The following is a 20,827-nucleotide window of genomic DNA, read 5'->3' on the forward strand; positions in this document are numbered from 1 at the left end:
TATCCATCTAGAAATTTTCTCTGCCTCCCTTGTGGCAGAACCCAGCAAGAATTGCAGTGGCTTGGGCTTTGCCCACTAGCAGTATATGGAACCTTAAGCAGCCATTTTTCAACAAAAGCTGCAGGCTTTTCTTTCACAGAACAAAGCAAAGAAACAGCATAGCTTAAGGATCTGACAAAAGTAAGCTACAGATAATACGTATGACAAGTTTGAATTTTCTGGAGGTGGAATTGTAAATTTCTCGTATCAACAGGAACGAGGACTTCTAGTTCATCATCAGGCCCCTTATTAAACAGATGATTAGTTCTTCGTATCTCAAGCTGCTCCCAGTGGGCGGGCAGTACTACTGCATCTCATTACTGTTTTGGGAAATCATAGGCAGTCTGCTGGCAGGGGGCGATGGGTATCCAGGAATTTGCTGTCTGCCTCAATTTGAGATACTAACACATAGTAAACCTTTCTTCCTGCACCAAGTCACTGCACGATCAGATGCAGAGAAGGACTGGGTAATAATGGCCAACCAAGTCTTTCAACATTTTAATTCGGGATCTCCCTATTTGGAAAGGGTCAGAAATTTCAACACAACTTTGGTATCAGATGCACCTTCATGCTGTCCATTGAAGCTCAAACCAGGTGCAACCCTTCCTGTCACACTGACAGGAAGCCAGAAGAAACGGAACACAAACCTCTAATTAAAGTTCTTGCCTGGGACATGGAAGAAATAATGATCTGAAGAGTATTTCAAGCCAAACACCCTCCGCAGGAAAAACTGAGGCTCATGATAAGCTACAACTGTGTTTATCGCATCCTCTGGAAATGAGAAGGGGAGGAGGCTGGGTTCTCTGCCCCACCTCAGCCAGGGGAGGGTCTGGTCTCAGAGGAGTACCCCACCAGAAGACAGAGAATGCGCTTCTTTCCTCTTTCCTCACCTTTCTCAGAATTAGCTGCTGATACCTGGTCAGCCTTCAATTCCAAAATCATTCAGAACTTCAAATCTCAAATTAGGTCCATCATCTGTTTGATGGCCTGTGAGGGCTGAGATATTAAACCCCTCTCCCCTCTCCAGGACCCACTCCTAGCAAGATGAGTTGGGTGTTAATTTGGCAGCCTAAATCTGCCCTGATTGTGCTTTAGATAACTGATCCCCTGAAGAAAATTCAAGTCTTTGGCACGGCACCTAACAGCTGTGTAATTACAGCAGTCAGGACTACAGCCTCAACAGCTTCATCAACATCAAGGGACTCTAGTCCCTTATTTGGAGCAAAGAGTGGGCCACCTCAAGGGCACTGACTGTTGAAGTTAGTTGTGTCATTTTGTATTGTTATTGTTTAAGGTCACACAGGACTGAGCAATGATGGTGGGTTTCTGTTGCCTTTTTATACAGATGGTCTGACAATTATTGCTGTCTTCCTTCATGACACAAACCGTGCACTTACGTTCTTGCATTGAACTACGTATGCAAACAGGCCCTTCCTGTGACTGCTCACTGCAAACCTGGTGGCCCTGGAGTGAATCCAGGTCTCCATTTCTGTACAGTGCCAGCTATTCAAAGTGCCTGGAAGCTTGCAAAACTATTACACTGCCTCCCCTCTCCCTCCTCCCTGCTGGCTTCAAATCAAATGGCAGGATAAATCAGCAGCTGTATTACTGCCCTAAACACACACCTGCTGACACTTCATGCAGATGTAATTGCAATGGAAAGCTAAGTGTACCATCAGGAAAGCCAACTTTAAAAACACTAAACAGGATGTGGAGCACAGACAGTAGGTATCATCACGCAACGCACACGGCGTCTGGTTTGGGGTGGTTTCCCTGCCTCTTGTACACACATTGATGGGAGAAGTGCCCTCTAACCGATCTGCTGAGTAACAGCAAGAGAAAATCACTCTTTATGTTTTCATCTGGAACATTCTGCAGGTTCTTGATAATGCACAGAATTATTACAGACTGATCACCAAGAATATAAGGGCTTACATTCAAAATCCAGATGAATATGACCATGTGATAAATACAACAAAACTTAATCTGCTTAAGACAAGGAACCCAGGGCTGAACTCAGATGAGAGAAGTCAGTACTTAGGAGCTGGAAGCAGCTACAGGCTTTAAAAAGAGGCATTTAAAAATCATCATATATACAAGTAGATGTGATGTTAGGAAAGGCAAACCTCACCTACAACTAGTATTTGGAAGAGACATCAAGTCCAGCAAGAAGAGCTTCTACCACTACACTGGCAGTGGAATCTCTCTGTGGACAAACAGAGCTGGAGATCTCATCTACTCCAACTTCAGCAAGGTTTTCCACACTGTCTCCCTCAATATTCTCGCAACCAAGTGCAGACCTTACAGTCTGGACAGGCAGGCAGCTAAATGGACTAAATAAAAAACAAGCAGAAACCTCATGATGAGGTTAAGAGGGCAAGGGATAATGGGTCTCCTGCCCTACAGGTGACTACTTCACTATCCTGTGACACCTGCCATGGTGTATCTATTGCTGCGGACACATGCTTACCACTCAATACTCAAAAACATTCCTGCTCTTTTACAAACATGCCATGAAGCCTGGCAAGGAGAGGATTAGAAACATGTATCTGGAATTTATCACCTCATTAAAAGCCCCAGTATGATGGTAGCTAACAACTGAAGGAAAAATAAACAGAATAGACCTATGGGATTGATCAGTCATACCAGGAAATATACTTCACCCTGCAACTGAGGGGGACATTCACAATTATTCCAGTCAAACTACTACTCATCAGCAAGACATAAAGCAGCCTTCCTTCTCCTATTAACACTCAACTTAGAAGTGGAAAAAACAACTGGAGTATCTTAAGTGCTGCTGGCATCTGCATACAGGAAAGGTGGTTTTGCAATCTAATGCATTCTGTATGTTACTATTCACATTATTACCATGGAAGAGAAGTACCTTGACTGTTTCTTTTGCCAGCCATCAGCACATCTAGGATAAGGCTGAGCTGGCTTACTTCAGTGAGAGTGGGATGAGGATCTCTGTAGAGCATCAGAATTGAGTCTCTTGAGACAGCTTTAATTCTGAATCACTTTCTGCGCATCCACACAAGGAGATGTATGACCTTTTTAAGCAAAGTCAGGAACAACTTGGCTCCCTGCTTTTCCAGAGGATAAGAATTAGACTCCAATTACTAATTCCTTTCTCTGCTTTATATTTGCTTACTTATTTTTCTAGGTCATATAAATAAACATTTTGCTGAAGTAGGAGGAAAGTACCTAACTGACAACAGTATCCAGTGACTCAGGCGACAATGACATGGAGAAACGGTTTGTTGGGTTAGGGAAATAAGTTAAGAACAGTCTTGGAAGTTCTCTGTATTAATGACAGTAGACCAGCCTATGTCTCTCAAATTCTCAGTAAGCTTTCCATGTTCATTTCTGGTCTGAAGTAAGCTGTATCTTATTCACACAGGAGGGAGAAAAATTTGGAAAATTATCAATTCCTCAGTCTAGCCTTAAGAAATGGAATTGCATTTGGAAGAAACACGCTTGAATTAAACTAAAGCTTACTGATGATATATGAAGGATAGCATAATTATGTCCACTGGAAAAATCATTTAAAAATACTAATACCAATAAATATTTGGAAAGAAAGATGTATCATTAGTTCTGGAACAGAGATCCCCAACCTTTGCCTGAGCTGTTAAGACAAAAAGCATAACAGATAATTTTTAAGAAAGTTTTTAACAATATCTCCAATGGATTTTTTTTTTTTTTTAGATTATTATACTGGAAGACAAATTGAATAAAAAAACTAAAAAAAACTTAAACTCCAAAAGAAGAACAGTCATATAACTGCAAGTTTTACCTGCCCAAATCTAGCTGAATTTCCAGAACACTTCTTTTGGCACACTGTTCCCCTGCTTAGCAGACAAATTCTTATCTGTCTTTGGATGGCTCAAGTAAAGCCTTTACAGAAAAGATTAACTCAGCAATCTTGCCTTTAAACTTCCCACAAAAGCAAACCACCACTTTATGTGACAGTCCACCAGATTTCTATTACTCTGGGTAATTTAAAGAGAGGCAGGTGCCTTCTAGGAGGGTGTGCCTACCCAGAAGGGCTAAGGCGTGTAGATGTGCCAGTTCAGGGATACCTCGGTCCCAGCATGCCACACTACATTGGTGAAGAGACACAGGACTTGGCATTTCTGAGCTGACATGCCAACCTTTTCATTACAATACCAACTGTCTCCATGAGAGATGTGACATAGTACCAGCATGGGACTGAAATCACAGGGAAATCAATAAAAAGGATTGTATTGCTGGGTTTTGTAAGTCTCCAAAGGTAGTCTTGAGACCAAAGGAGAGGCTATATATATTAACTGGGTAGAAAAATGTTCTTTCAGAAAACCAGTGATAGAAAGGAATGGAATCTATTGCAAACACCTTTAAGTATAAATCTAAATATGTCTGCTTCATACGGACTGTTGCTACAGAAATTGTAAGATAAAATAAACCGCATTTCACTACAGCACATCCCAGATCTAGATTTGTACAGGGGAGGCACTCTCAGTATAAAGTTACATATTATGCTTTTAGATGATTTAACATGCAACCATATGCTGATGGAGACGATGCTATTCATGCCTCCTCCCCCACAATATGCAGAATACTCCCTTCCTCCCATTTCACCAGTGTTTGCCAAAAACTATAGCAAGCTGATTCAACACTAACTCAAATGTGCTAAAATGAACAACTTTCTGTGGGGTTAGCAAATTGAATTAACTCAGTGAGGGGTCAAACAAGTGTTGAAGCAATGGGACTTCACCCTAAGATATTGAGACTGGAATTGTGCCTCTCCTCCACCATGTCAAAAGACAGTGCAAGGTAGGAAGCAGCTGGGCACCCTAGGCAACAGAAACTGAAATTGCAGAAGTATCAAAGTAGGAAAGCCCAGACACTGCAAACATGCACAGACTTCCTACTGCTTTGATGCATGCTCCCTTTAACCCTAATGGGCTCCTGTGCACTCAAATACCCTCTCCCCCCTTCCATATTCCTTCACTTATCACACATTATCTCTCTTCTGAGCTTTACCATCCCCAAATCCTTATCGTCTTTCCTTAGAGTTTCTTCTTGCCCACTTAAACTCATAATCACAACAACATTAGCATTAACGTGACACTCATCACCACTGGGACAACAGCTGAGCACATACATCTCACCCCTTTCCCTTTCCTTCTTCCATTTACTTGCACTATTCAGAAGACTGGCAGCCACAACACTTCTATACAATGACTCGAATAACACAGTGCTGCAGTAACACAAACACACACGATGACTAGTGATGGTCTTCAGATTGACCTGACAGTGTCAAATATACAATTGGCTATTTTTTTGTACTCCTTGCTTTTGCAGGACTGTGTAGGTACACAAAAAGTCTGAACCAATACCCAATATCCAAGTAGCCACCTCTTTGTATTGCCAAGGGAGACAAACACTATCCATGAAAGCACGTGGGCAGAAACTTAAGCAAAACACCAAGGTGATGATGAATAACACACTCCTGAATGTCAAGGTACAGTGGGATTTTCATAATTTTGTAACATCCCATCTTCTTTCCCACATTGCAGCAAAGCAAAATAAAATGTAGGTGGAATCAAAGTCCTGTTGTTATTAGCATGCAAAGAAAATGAACTTATTTAAATTCCCCCATCTGTTCTGGCCAACCATTTATGAGTAATTCTCAGCATTTCAGTCACCTGAAAAAAGAGACAGTGAGTTCTAGGCACAAACACTTCCTAAGCAGTTAATATCCAGGATCACAAATGATTAAATCATAGTGTTTTGTTCTTTCTGTGGGCTTTGTTTCACAGCTGGCTTCCTGGCTGCTTTTCGTCTCTAGCATTTCTCTCCCGCTTCTGGCAGATGAAGTGGAGGTGGAGAAGAAAAGGGAGGGAAATTCTTGGGTAGCACAAGGATTACAGTCATTTCCAATCCTTCAGCAAGAAAGAGCTTGCTCAGGGAACAGACAACCTAATGCTCTTCCACCTTGCTTTATTTCTTTTAAACTTATGTTTACAGTTGTTTGCAATTATAAAGTTATACAACTCAGGTACTAAGTTTACTACATTTGTCTCCTTTCTGCTCCCAAATCCACGTGGAAAGTACCTCCCACCCACACATTTCCTCTACTTTTTTGTCATTGCAGAGGGCAATACAAACCAGAAAACTGCAATTAGAGAGATCCTCAATTGTACACCTACAGGTCACTGACATTTGGTTCATACCCAAGCCTGATGTGCATGTAGATGCCACTCATCAAAAGGACAGTTATGCCATGGATAACAAATCATCTCAACTCACTAAATTAAACAACAGTATAAGCACAGGCACAAAGTTACTTTCAAAGCATTCTTGGCATTCTGTCTGATTACCTGTCCTTGTTCACAACAAAGGGAGAACTGTCTTCACACTGCTCTACTTAGGTTTCCTTTCAGTGTTCTGAAATAAGAGCTGCTCAAGTACTTGAGTTTTGTTTTCAGTTGGAAAGGTCATCTGGGGTGTGTGGCAAAATGAATCTGCACTCATTTTTTACTAAGGAGAAAGGGAAAGAGATGGGTCACAGGCAAGGGGGGAAATGACAGTTTATTTCATCTTCATTTTTAAAATTGAAAAAGTCTCGGAGAAGTTATAGAAAAAGTACAGTTAGTGAAAGAATAACAGTCTAAGAGCCTACAGGACCTAATTCTCTTTCAAAAAAGAAGAGCAAAGACTACTTACATATAATATGTAGGATATAATCCTTCAAAGTACCAGCAATGCTTTTTGGCCTCTGTACACTACAAAGAAAGAAAAATATGGCATTAATATTTACATAGAATAATGTACAGTTATAAACACAAACTTAGAGTATTTATAAATACTGTGACTCTGAGCAGTTAGGAAAGTTTTATATTTCCAAAGATTTCCCAATCCAGATACACACAGCAAGTGGGAAGTCAGTTCATGTAAATGGCAGTGTGTCCTGCCAGGATTCAGATCCCTCACGCAGGGCTTTGTCTGGGGGGCCCCACCAGCTTCCCACAGTTCCCGAACAAAGTCAGTACATTTGGCGCAGACCCAGGATCCAGCTGCATGTGTTCCCTGGCAGAACTGCTGTCTTAAAAGACCATGGACAATTTAAGAGCCCATGCATGATTATAGTCCCTTACGAGACCTCCAAGACACAAGCAATTTGATGATACTATGCATATGACTACACAGTAAATTCAACAGTTTTTTTCGTCCTTCTGGAAGTGTGTGACATGCAGACCCAGGGTCAGGAAGAAGCAGAATGGAGAAACATATATCCCATCTCCTCTTCCTGGGGAGAAGAGGGACTTGCAGTGGGGAAATGTCTCAAGTGTTCATTAAAGTAGAGGAGAAGGGAAACTGATTTCTGCAGCCCAGGAGCATTTTTTCTCTTTTGCAGATTGCCAGTGTATCCCTGTTAAAGGATGGTGACATGCATTTTCTCAGCATGTGTGTGCCAGCAACGTGGGAAGCGCTCATCGTTACAGGAACTGCCAGAGCACAGGCAGCAGCTCAGAACAATAGCAGCCCCTAATAAAGAAAACCAGATGTCAAGCCCAAACTCTACACAATGCACAAAATATTTCTATGTATTCCACTGACATCATTAGCACAAAATGCCATCTTCACTGCAGACACAGCTCCAGGAGCTCCCATGCAAGCTGCATTATCTCATCACTAATAGTTGTGGGACACCCACTGCAGAGCAATGAGGAGTATCTGGGGTTTCAGCAACACTTCCCTCTGCTGCTCACACCTGACACCTGATGTTGGAGAGGCCTTGGCACACTGCCAGCGTTTGGATCATTCTTCATATTTACTTGGCAGCTCACCTTTAAATAATAGCTCATATACGTTTATTAGCCTTCCCGAAGCCCAGAATACTAAATGAATCCAGTTAAGACAAAAGCGAGTTTAGACCCCAGACTGTCACTCTTCATGAATAAAAATGGCTGCAAGCTCTTCAATGAGCATCTGATGAGCTAAATCACAGACAGATCAATTACAGCCCATGAAGACAAACTGCTATGGATTAAATTGTTAAGAGTGGTCCAGGAGACTGGGGGAGGAGAAGATGCTTTTGATGCATGTGATCAGGCCCTTTCCCAGTAACACAACAGGCTCACGCCAGTCTTCAAGATGCACAAGCTTTAGTTTATGCTGAAAGGACAGTCTTCTTTCTCTAGGATAAGCACAGCAGAAACCTTGTTCCCTTATCAAATTGATGCCATGGTCCAAGCAGTATATTCAGGACTCCTTAGCTTCTGCTGAAACAAGCGGTGTTGAAAGATCTATCACTGCATTTGCCCTATTCCCTCTTTCTCCCCTCTCCTTCAGAGGTTCCAACTTTTTAACCCTTCCTTCCAAATATTTTCACCAGCTGGCTGTTTCCTCTTACTCTAAAACTAGAGATATGTCAAGTTTCTCTCCATAACACCGTGCAAACCTACATGCATTGAAAAACCCAGCAGGCATGCTGCCGAGTCACTGAAAAATATTTTGGCTCTTCACCTTTGAAGGCTGTAGATCAGCAGACGTTGGCTAAAATCCCAGTGCCTGCAGGTCAACCCCTTGGGAAGCCTCATTTCAGAGTACAGACTGGGGTGTGCACTGCCATTAAATGTTTTTCCTTCCTGCTTCTCAGCCAATATGAGTCACCATTTGCCTCACCAGCCTTGAAGCCTTTTGTCAGTCTCAAGCATTTTAATTTATGTTTTCCCAGAAATGCTTCTGAGCACGTGGAGCCTGCACACCCTTTACAAGTGTAAAGCAGACATTTATATTCAGTATCCCCACCCTCCCCCCCATTTTAATCTGCTTTACAAGTTCTAAAATGAATTTGGAAGATTCCTCCTTCCAACATCTCTCTAACTGTAGGTTTTCTGTTTCTGCCTCTAAATAATTCTCTTTTTCAGACAGCCAATATGCTTACTGATGTCACAAGAAAGGCTCCAGTCTGGGAAAGTTCCTTTCAGCTTACAGGGCCTAGATACCTGCACTAAACATCTTTTGGTGCCCAGATTTACTTTTAAATTGGCCCTGGAAGAGCAGGCATCAATCCCAGTTCTGCTTTTTTTTAATATCACAGTGCTATGAATACTGCATGGCAGTTGTTCAGCTTTCCTACATGGGAATCGGGCAAAAAAAGCAAGTGGACCTCAAATGTGAGCAGCAGAGCCAAATCTGATCCACATGACATGTCAGACAGATTTACACGCACAAGGGCAAAGCGCTGAGCTCCCTGCTCAGTCAAACTCCCACCGATCTCCATGGCAACTTTACTCCAGTAAAGCCTGACATAAAGCAGGCAGCAACTAACCACCATCCCGACTTTTGGTTAGCAGACTTCACAGGAATTTGCTGCTGAGAATAAGTCAAGAATGTCACTGCCTCAAAGGATTTGAGTGCCTTTAGCACTCGGGCACTAGAGAGATGAACAGGGGGTCAGGGTACAGATTAGCTTTTCCCAGCCCACATACATCCTCTGAAGAAGGCTATGATAATCCGCCTCTTGCCAAGATCCAAATTATTCTTCTGAGTGGTACTGGCCTCATAGCTAAGCTGGTGGAGAGGCATACAAGAGTAAGAGAAGATATATGCCATCAGCATCAGGCTCTCAGCCTTTGGAGAGCAATGTCCTTGTAGTTGTTTGAGACTATGAAACCCTCAAGAAACCACAGCTGGCAGGAACTCGCTGCAGCACACAAACCAGACGCAAAGGGAAGATTAGTCATATTGCTGCAATACAATAGGGCCTCACACATCACGATGGGTTCCCACTCTGCCAGCTCCCATACGAAGACAGGCTGTATCTCAGACTTTCCAACAAGCATTCATTCATGTATTTTAAAAGCCATTTACCCATTCACTAATAGCCAAAAAAGTGTGTCTACGGTTTTAAAACTAAAATTAAGTACAACCCTACTGATACTTCCAACTTTTCTAGGGGAGGGACTATGCACATTTCTCTTATAAAATTCTCCCTTCTGTGCCCTTTAAGAATTTGGCACAGTTATAAAATACAAATACGAGAGTATATTCATTTTTAAAATAAATTATGCAGGTCTAATTGGGTGTGCATATGTAATCTTTAGAGCATTAATGGTATGTGAATTAGCCAGATGCTTGAATACATTCCTTAAGTTTGCAAAGAAAAGAAGAGAAAGAGAAAAAACACAAGACTTGTTTTTTGTTTGATTTTAAATAAATCAGCATTTGTCTTGTAGCCCGTTTTCTTTGCAAGACTGCAGCAATGTGAATCGCAAGCTGTCCTTTTCTGTGGCCTCTAAATTATTTCAGATTTCCTTTAAGAAAGGAAACCTGCTTCCTGCTGCAGATTGAGATTCCAAATGTTACTGCTGCTAGTGAGAACAATGAGAAACAGGAGTTACTAAAACATTAGCCAAAGACTGGTTTTGATCACACCACAAAATACAGAACACAAATGCACATGTATGCACATGGTGTGGGGGATTCTAGAGCAGGCAGCCTGCTCACTGAATGTCAGGCGGTACTCCACAGATATGCTTCCAGGATTTGCAGAAATACTATCCCTAGCAGGAATATCCTCCACATTGCACATCATTATCTCTCAATCCACAGGGCAACAACAAGAACCTACATAGATCTGATCGACTAATTACTCTTTGTAATCTTGATTGACACCCAGTGCCTTCACTGGAGGTTTGAAAATTAATAACAAAAAAGTAAAAGCAAATAAAGCCCCATATGCACATTCCAGTATGAGTACAGTCCATTTTTGTTATGAGTACCAATGAAAAAAGCAGCCTGCTGCAGACAGCCGTGCCTGTGGAGGGCAGACGGAGGGCAACTGCTATCTGTATGCTGAAGGGACATCCAGAGCAAGTTTGTGACATCTGCTTAAAGCCAAATTCTGTAGGAGGCACAGGGCTACGGTCAGTCAGAAGGCCAATGAAACCCTATCAGTTACCAGCAACTGAGGGCAAGCCTCTTTCTTTTCCATTATCTATTGCAGTTGTAAGGATCCAAGGTAGATTCAGAAGGGGAAGAAAAGGTATTTAACAGCAACCTGCTACACATATATAATGGAAATGGCTCTTGGTATTCTGGGATGACCTGCTTAGTGGTTGTAACCTCCCACTTAGCTGGGTATATGCCGTACATTAGCAGGGTGCAAGACGATCCAAAATGCCAGCCTTGTGTCTACAGACTCTGAGGTTCTGCTTGGATTAATACACAGGATAAACAGGATAGATAAACAGGAAGAAAGAGTTAGAAGTATCTAAGACATGAAACAAGACCTTATTGTTTCTGAGCATCACACAATCTTATTCAGATACACAGAGCCACAACTCTGTCTTCCATACTGCTGGATCAAATTAGTAATTGAGAAAATGGGAAGGACAACACCTTTCTCACCATCTAGCTCCACAGCATCTGAAAAACAACTGTCTATACCTGCTGCCTCTGTTACAGAAGGCCACTTGTGAAATCCAGATCTTTCCTGGCTTTATTGGCCACTGCACCTGGCAAATACTTGATGAAGCCCAGACAAAATGAAGAGAAAGTCTACAGTGCAACTCAAGACTAAATAAGCAGCTCCAGAAGACACACTATTGGCTACGAATCACAATGTTTCACAGAATCTGACCTTTAAAATTGCATCAGTTTTCAGAACACTATCCCTTTCAGTGCCTAGACAAGAGCTGGAAGCATTATGAGATACAAGCTGGGCTGTAACAGAAGGACTTCTGCATGCTCAAACTTTGAAAGACTGGAGTTGCAGACACAAGAATATGAACATCCTGTTCTTCCATAGCCAAGAAAAGGGCAAAATATCCATTAAAATAAGAGACAACATATACTGAAACTGGAAAGTGCAGCCCAAGGGTGAAAACAATTTCCTAGAGAAAACACATTTTGTTTTAGCCTTGCCTGAATCCATCAAAATTCATCCCTACTTCTTCCCTAGTATCCCTAGCAATGCTAACAGCAGAGAGTGAAAGTAGCCCATCTGCACAACTATTCTAAGACACTGAGCTGGCAAGCCATGTTACCAGTGATTTCAACATACACCCTTGTTGCAAAAGACAGGAGGAACTTTTACTAAAACTCAGGATTATGTTCAGGCATTTTTATTTACTGAATTAATGAGGATACCAATCCTTTATCAAGCTTTCCCTCCCATTTAACAGTAAACAGAACAAATAGCATTTAGTTTATACAGCTCTTTCATCAACACCAGATTACGAAAATCCTACAACTCATAATATAAAAAATTATTTTTAGATATTTCATTACGAGTTGGTTTTGGTTAGACTTTTTGTCTGTTCTCTGAGAAAAAACAGAGTATTTCTGATATAGGATTCTTAATTTTTCCACCTTGAATTAATCAGTGTGTGTTCTGCAACAGTAAAAAATTTCAGCACAAGCATCTAATTCTTATTACTTCTTGTGCTGCACAGAGCATATGTATTAATCATCATATTTTTATTTTGAATTAATGTGGGTTTAGCATTAGATAGCTTCCCATCACAAAGCATTTTTTTGCATTTAGATCTATTAACCTTTCCCACAGAAGAAATACAAATATCCCTCGTGTGCCATTTCATTTCAGGAGCCTGACTCATTTATTTGTTTAATATCTTTTTTTTGCCATTATGCAGCAAATTGCAAATGCACTTCAGTCCCAGAACAATACAATTTCAATTGAATACAATTCCTTCATCCGTATCCAAAGGAGAAGAAAAGGAAGAAATAAAATGCAAAGCAAGGCACCCTTATTTTTCAGAGCCCACTACAGGAAGGCTGCGGGGCCAGCGCTCAGCACCACGGACAGCACTCTCCCTCCCCGCAGAGCCCCTGGGCTGCTGCACCTTCCCCACTGCCCGCCTGGGGCAATAAATCATTGCACAAAACCTCACCCACACACATCACCTCATCCGCGCTCAGGTCTCTCTCCGTTCTCAGCAGTCACGCCTACTAATTATCTCTTCGCACGTGTGAGCACTAATATGAGAAATTAGTAAGCACAACTATCACAGAATGACAGAATTGTGCAACTTGGAAGGGCCCCATAAGAATCATTTAGTCCAAGCCCTTCCTCACAGGACTACATAACACTAAACCACATGGCTAAGAGCATCATCCAGATGCTGTCAGAACTTGACAGGCTTGGTGCCATGATTGTTTCCCTGGACAGCCTGTTCCAGTGACCTTCTCAGCGAATAACTTTTTCCTAATTTCCAATCTGAACCTACCCCATGCAGCTTCATTCCATCCCCTCATGTCTTATTGCTGGTCACCAGAGAGAGATCAGCACTTCCCCATCCACCTACCCCTACTGAGGAAGTTATAGACTTAAATGAGATCACCCCTCAGCCTTCTTTTCTCCAGGCTCCACAAAATAAGTGATCCCAGTTGCCTCTCATTAAGTCTTGCCCTCAAGGTGTTTCACCCTTCAGTCACCCCAGTTTTGACACTCTCTAATAATTTTATATTCTTCTTATATTGTGACACCTGAAACCACACACAGGACTCAAGGTGGAGCCAGACCAGTGCAGTATAGAGCAGGACAGTAACTTCCCTGGCCCGGCTGGTGATGCTGTGCTTGATGCATCCAGGACATAGTTGGCCCTTTTGGCTTCCAGGGTGTGCTGTTGACTCATATTCAACTTGCCATCAACCCAAACCACCATCAGACTGCCTTGGATGGAACAACTGCACTCAATCTTTCTCAAACTGTTTGGAAAGCATAGCTATGATATGTGGAATACCCAGCTCAGTTCTACATCAGAATGTCAAGCCAGATGCTTACAAAAGTGCCAAGAGATCCCCAGTATAAGAGAAGTTTTGGACTTGCTTTTCCTTCTTATTTCTACACCCACGAATGCAGCAATAACTGCACAAACATAAAATCTGGGAGGTGGGGGCATTTAAACCTTCCTGGTATAATTTATCTTATACTGAAAGTTCTAATGTCAGACCTGCAAGAAAGCATCAGCCATGCCACATACTGAAGGCATTTTCACCCAAGAAAAACAAAAAAGACTCAACATTCCACTGGAGTTTCTGCAGCTTCAAGGGGGTAGTGGCAGACTTTTTTGTTCCAACTGCAGGGAAACAGATGCAACAATTTCCCAATTCCATTTGCAGACGTTGATCCATTCCAAATGGTACTGGGCAGGTTCTACAGCTCCAAAATTGGATTCAGCATCTGCAATTACTCTGTTTCCTTCTATATATGCATGAGAAATAAAACCAAGGCTATTATTATTTGCATTCCTTAACTACAGAACAAGTCTCATAATACAACAACACATAAAGTAGGGTGCATGGGAGGAAGGAATTATTTGTCAGAAATTGAACGGAAGATCATGCCAAGAGCAAGAGCATTCACCATTTCCACCCTCAGTCTCTTTAAAAATGAAACATACCTAAATGAAATTTTTCATATAAAATGATTTGGTGATACAATGTTTTTACTTTTATGTACATACCTCTAATGAACATAGGTAACACTTTCAGTGTCACCATGAACACAGACACCAAACTAGCTTTCCTTTGACTACGGACTGGAAGCTTGGTTCATCTCCAGCCTCGACTCTGAGGAGGCACATTCTGCTGGCAGGAACCGATGCCATCTAGGGCACTATTAAGGGTAAAGTTGAGATTTGGGTTCCTCCACCATTGTTATTTAAACCATGCCAGTCCATGCTGAACTGGCGAATTTCCTACATGCATTTCATTCTTCCACTTTACCATTCCAAGAATGAAAACAGCCTTTAAATTACCTAGTGCTTAAATCCTCGGGGGCCATCTTTCCTCCACCAAATTAATAAAACCAAAGCAAAGAAAGACTGAGCAAAAGAAGATGAATTCAGACTCAATTTTCTTTATCATCTGCGGTGCAGGCAAGATCGAGGCACTTAACAGCACTGCGCTACAGATTCTGGTTAGTTAAGCTATGACAGCCCTTCAAAGGCTACAGGAAAACAGAGTTCTTGGATGGTCCCTAGGACACAGGGCAGTTGCTTTGGGAGTTCCTAGGCTCTGTTCTGTTGATGTTATGCATCCCACACACACTCATTTGTTCCACAGAGAGAGACAGCCCAAGCTGAGAGGACAGAGCGCAGCTGCATAATCACAGCAACTCTTGCTCCCCTCCCTAATACCCTTATTTTTCATTCTTGACATTTAATCCAGGGATGCACACCTCCCTCAGATCCTTCTTATGAGGAGTTATTGGAAAACAAAATATTTTTTTATTCAACTAAGACCTTTCTCTTTTCACTTTTCTGAGATATTATTCCAAAACTACAAATACTGGATCAAAATCCTTTGCACTTAGAAGTCCTGAAAATATCTGTGACACTGAAGGTATCCAATCCTCAGTCTCAAAAAAAATAAAAAAAGATGCATAGTCCATGACCAATCACACACCCAGTGGTGCATGGAACAAAAGAAATCAATAGTAATGGAATACTATCTAAATGCTGTTCCCCTGGAAGGTAAGAAATGCCAAGTCAAGTTCTCACCTTGAAAAAGTTATTCTAGATACCCATCACGTTTAGTGTTTGATTGTTTTTAGGAGCATCTGTTAATTTTAAATCAGATTACACATGTCATATGTATATTAAATTAGTAAGCATCTGAACACAGTAGAGATTAAAGAGGTTACCTTGGAAACATGCCGGTATTTGAAAACCGGTTTCTAAAAAGCCCCGGCAAGTCAGAATCCAGGTACTTCTATGAGGAGAAGCATCTACTTGAATGCTTTGCTGGGGGAAGCTTCACAATTGGTCAACTCTCACCTGCTTAACAGTGAAGTCAGTGCTTACCTACACGCTTATATTAACAGCCATCATTTACCATGTCCTTCACATCCTCACAAGGCCTCTCAGTCTCTCAAGGGAAAAGCAGCAATGTATAATTTACAGTACAGATTCGACCTGGCTTAATGATCACACTGGGAACTAGAAAAACAGTTCCAAATGAAACTTTAGCTCATTTGCTCCAGCTACATTAGACTAACTAACTTGAAGCAAATGCTGAAACTCAGATAGTAACACAGCAAAGGCAAGCATGGTATGGTCTGCAAGGCTGGCTCATCAAACAGGGCTGTCATACAATCATCTCCGTGTCACACTCCAGAAACCTATTTGCTCTGGAACTCAGTTACTGCAACACTGGGAGGAGTTTATGGGTTTGGGTTCATCCAGGCTAATAATCACATCTTTCTGTTCTTGTACACAGTCTATTAAAGTTCCCACTGATTGGAAGCAAACACATCTCTGTCTCAAGCCAAAACTCTCTTCAGAGAATAAAAGAGCAGAAGAGTTGACTGAGTGTAATTTGTATTTGTTTAACAAGTAAATTTAAGCTTTTAGGGAGATGCTCTATTGTGGCTTTTAGGCAGACACTCACCAATGCCTTTTAATTTAAACTTAAGAACCTAAACTGACTCCTATTCAGACAGTCCAATACACTGCCATAGCAATAGCATACGATTAATAAATTCCAGTGAGACAAATCTAACAGCTGCACCTCACAACCACTTATTTGAGCAGAAGAAATACTATGCATTTGTCTCCTTCGAGTGTTTCCTGTTAAAGGACTAGACTAGCAAATAAGCAGACAACCCTTTCAGGCAAGTGACAATGCCTACTGATGGTGAAGCATTTTTCCAAATGAATTAACTTCCTACATAAGACCTTAATATTTGCTTAATATCTTTTATTAGGAGCCTGATGTACCTAAACAATGATCTGGAATGTCCCAGATTGTCCTGTTTCAACATAAACCACTAAGAATGTGATAAATCTCTTCATTTAAATCAAAAGCATATGAATTTTGGCACTTTTCTAAAAGGATAATTTCCTTGGTTTGAGTTATGACCTAAGGTTTTCCACATTCAAAATAGCTTCCTGGAAGGAAAAGAAGAAGAAAAAAAAAGGGTTCTAAAGATAACTTTTTGGATAAAGATACTGGATATACATAACCAGACAAATTCACACAACCTCTTTGGTTAGGTATAGAAGCCACAACTTGGCTCACACCTCCTTTCAGCCCTCAAACCACTCACTTCACAACTTGATGAAGGACATGCAGAATGTGGGTAGCTTTTCACATGCCTCCTCTCACTGTTAATCAGTGCATGCCCCTCATTCAAACATCTGCTCATATACATGGATTTTTCTGGGACACCATCAAGCTTTCAGCTTCCATTAACTACAGTTAAAATGCAAATGTCCAAGTTATCACTGTTGGACCTCTAGCTACCACCCCTGTAGTCTGTAGTTCGTCTGATGTTATGTTTTTCTTTTTTCCTGCTTGCAGATGATAGATCATATTTGTGTGTCGGGAAGTTGAAAAGACATAAAAAAAATTCAGGATGCTGCAGTGAACTCTGCTTTTCCCTTTGACACAGACACCACAGACATCAAAAATCTCCTAACTAAGGTTATTTCCTGACAAGAAATATCTGAGGTTACCTCAGGGATACTGAGAAGTGTAAGAGTGAGATGAGGCATAAATGAAACATTCGCTCTTCTTTAACACATGGCCTACACTCCAAAAAAGCTCAAGATCCTTGCCTGGAGGTACTGCTACGGATGGATAATAGCATGAGATACGGCCATAAATGTTTAATTTATAAACCTAGCAGCTACAAAATTATTCAACTAGACTGAAAGTGCTGAGGATTTTAATAGCGCCTGCCCACACTGAGAGATGGAAATAGCACCAAGAGCTCAGAGACGAGTACAGACACACTTGCATATTTTGGTCAGTGTTGATAATGTTGCATAAACTGAACTTTCGGAGAAAATTTAATCCCTGTGCTTGCAATGGGCAATTCCAGAGATTTCAAGGGCATTGCTTCTGCTTTCACAGGACACGGCTTGGCTTGCTGCCCCTCTCTTCACAGGCCTGCCAGCTGCTCTTCCAAGTGCTGGGTTCATCTCAGAGGGGAAACAGCACTGAGCACTAAAGCTCCTATATTTCTCCAGGGCAGTTCTGTTCAGGCACTTTATACTGTAACTACAAATGCAAACTCACGGATGAGAGAAAGAAATGGAATAGGAGCAGCAGGGCAGAGAAGTGAGGAAGACAATGACATGCCTGAGACAACCAGAAAAATATGAGGTGGAATAAAACTTAGGGCTAACTGGAATAAATGGCAGTGACTCTGAGCCACAGCCAAGGCTTATTCCCAGCATATTTCCCAACAGGCTTCAGAGGAGAGAAACCAACAGGGTGGCAGCCAAAGAAATCACAGAGGTAGTCTCTGAATGACTGGCCACCATAGAGGAATGACAGCATCTTGCAAAGGGAGGTACTGATGAAGGAACAACTCCACTGGCTTTGTCATTTTTATACTACAGACAGGTAACTGGTGAACTTCTCCTCCATGCAAGGCAGCAGTTCCAATTTTTCACCTAGAACCAAGTTTGGTACCAGAAGCCCTTTCTGACACAGAAGCAGGACACCACAAATTAGCTACACCTCCTCACGCCAGCCCAGGGCAGAAATCTTTTTATCATCTTCCCACAGTGCAAGGCAAAAAAATAAATCCTTTTTTGTGGAGTGTGCTTAGCCTATAATTTGGGAAAGGAAAAGTCTGGCACCTCACCATTGAGAGGCTGCTTGCCTATGGCTCATGCTTGCTATTGCTATTTATCAATGAGAAGATGAAAATTTCTAATAGCTTAAATGCAAGGGTGCCAACCCATGTCAATAAAGCCAAGTTCATCTAAAGCAGCAGAAATTTTCACCCCAGTTCAGAGACTACCAGATCAGACACCAGATACTGGATAAAGTCTCAGTCCTTCACACACGTGAATAGGGCTCCATATACAAAGAAGACTCTTCTTGCAATTCACAGTGCACCAGTGTTAGGGGGTTTAGCTTTGCCCTTAAAGTTTTAAGTTACTGACTATGAACAGCAAACCATGGCCTTTCTTCATATCTACTAGAATACAGAAATATACTAACCCATATGCAACCTTTTTTAAGTAATGGCTATAAATTTCCATAGTGGTATGCAGTTTTCTACAATTATGTCCAGCCCAAGGAATAGACCCCCTCTCTTTCAGTTTGACCACTTCTCTTTCCGTTAAAGGGAAAAAAAATTCTTGCTAAATTGCTTTTCAAGTAAAGAAACAACGCACTTATGCCTGGTTCCTACAGTTCTAAGAAGCATCTTTTTGAACTTTCAGAAAGGACAAGGCTCTGCCTTGTCATTCCTGACACATGATCATGAGACTTACGGGAACAAATTCAAGCTACTGGATGCTTAAAGGATACTTAAGAAATCCTGTTTAACAATCATACTCTAAAGCTTTCCTAGCTTGACTTTAGGGCCTCATCCAAAGACCACTGAGTGGAGTGGCAGTCAGGGGTTCAGGAGCATATCTCTGGCTAGGACCATAAAACATAAATAAAACAGAAAATTGTTTGCCGCCAGCAATCTTTACAAAAGGCTAAGACAGATGCTATTAGTAGCAGGACTTTTAAAGGAGAGGGCTGACTGTGGAAAGTGCCAATTACCTCACTATATACTAAAGTGCAACTAAAGTCCCCAGAAATTCATACCAGCAACCAGACTAAGGGGCCCCCACAGCATCGAGTAAATTGCTAGGCAACCCTTGGTTCTATTTGTTTTATGGATGCCTTTGTCAGACAGGGCCTTTTTTTAAATTAAAAACAAAAAAATCAGCCTCTTGGGGGATCTATTTTCCTTTCCTCTTCTGACTTCAGCACAAACACACTAGAAAAATTAGAGCCACAGTACAAATAAAAATAGCTGAAGAACTTGCAGATGTTGTTCATTTCCCAAGTATTCAACGTTGCCCATTTAATGATGGAACAATATGCTCCAGTTTCAGTCCTGGCACAAGGCTATCTGAGCAGCAGGCACATATTTTAGCTGATGTGAATGCCAAAGGCAAGTCAACGACTACAGCAAGTAGAGAAATGGAAGGAGGACAACATGATGTAAACCACTGGATGTCCACTCCAAACATTTTCTCGGATTTTTGTTTCTCATTTAATGCTATTTGTCGACTCCAAAGCTAGATAGACCAGGTTTGCAGACTTACTAGCATGCTTAGAAGGAAAAAAATATGCTTAATAAAAATTCATGAAGTGGAAAACATTTTTACAGCTGAAGAGCTGATTTTTCTATTTTAAGTGTAGGGTGTTTCTGGTGCGAAATGCATTACACAGGGAGGTTTTGCTAGCTTATCTCCCTGAATAAACCAACTTGTCTATAGTCTGGATGAGTGGATTTCCCAAAGTTCATACAGAACAAAGCAATAAAGTACTTAATATTTGTATAAAAAAAGAATTGAAACAAAATATGCCTCTTAAACCTGGCAAGGAGAATCTAAATACTAAAAACACTTTTGAAACACTGAAGTGAGATGCAGCAGAAATGCTTTCTTAGTTACCCCTCTTGAAGCTCTGCCATCAGTTGCTAAGCATCTTCTCACACATACCCACTCACAAACCAGAGTGAGCCGAATTAGCAAAAAGACAATGGCTATAAATTCACACATAACAGCCATAAGGAGCAATGAAGTATAGAAGAAACATTAAGACTTCATGCAGAAGAGTAAAATTCAAAGGCTCAGAAGTGACAAGGAAATTGGGAAACAGTTATTATTGGAAATACAGAGTTTCTATCTTTGTTGGGCTTCATTTGCCTCATTCTCATGCATAAAGGCACAGTTAGAGGTCATAAAGCCAGAGCATTTAGAAGTTAACATCTGGTGAAAAAAGATTTATTCTCCTCCCGTTAAGG

At 41.3% G+C, this 20,827-nt stretch overlaps 1 protein-coding gene across 1 annotated transcript in view; it reads right to left on the reverse strand.

The window, feature by feature from the left end:
- VOPP1 (VOPP1 WW domain binding protein) overlaps window positions 1-20,827 on the reverse strand; it is a 62,106-nt gene that overhangs the window by 10,986 nt on the left and 30,293 nt on the right. Inside the window, exon 2 of the mRNA XM_085051559.1 lies at window positions 6,751-6,809. Coding sequence (XP_084907685.1) covers window positions 6,751-6,809 — 59 coding nt within the window. The remainder of the gene's footprint in view (window positions 1-6,750; window positions 6,810-20,827) is intronic.

This window comes from Lichenostomus cassidix, chromosome 2, assembly GCF_008360975.1.
Source record: "Lichenostomus cassidix isolate B80296 chromosome 2, HeHo_3.0, whole genome shotgun sequence".
Classification (NCBI taxonomy): Eukaryota; Metazoa; Chordata; class Aves; order Passeriformes; family Meliphagidae; genus Lichenostomus; species Lichenostomus cassidix.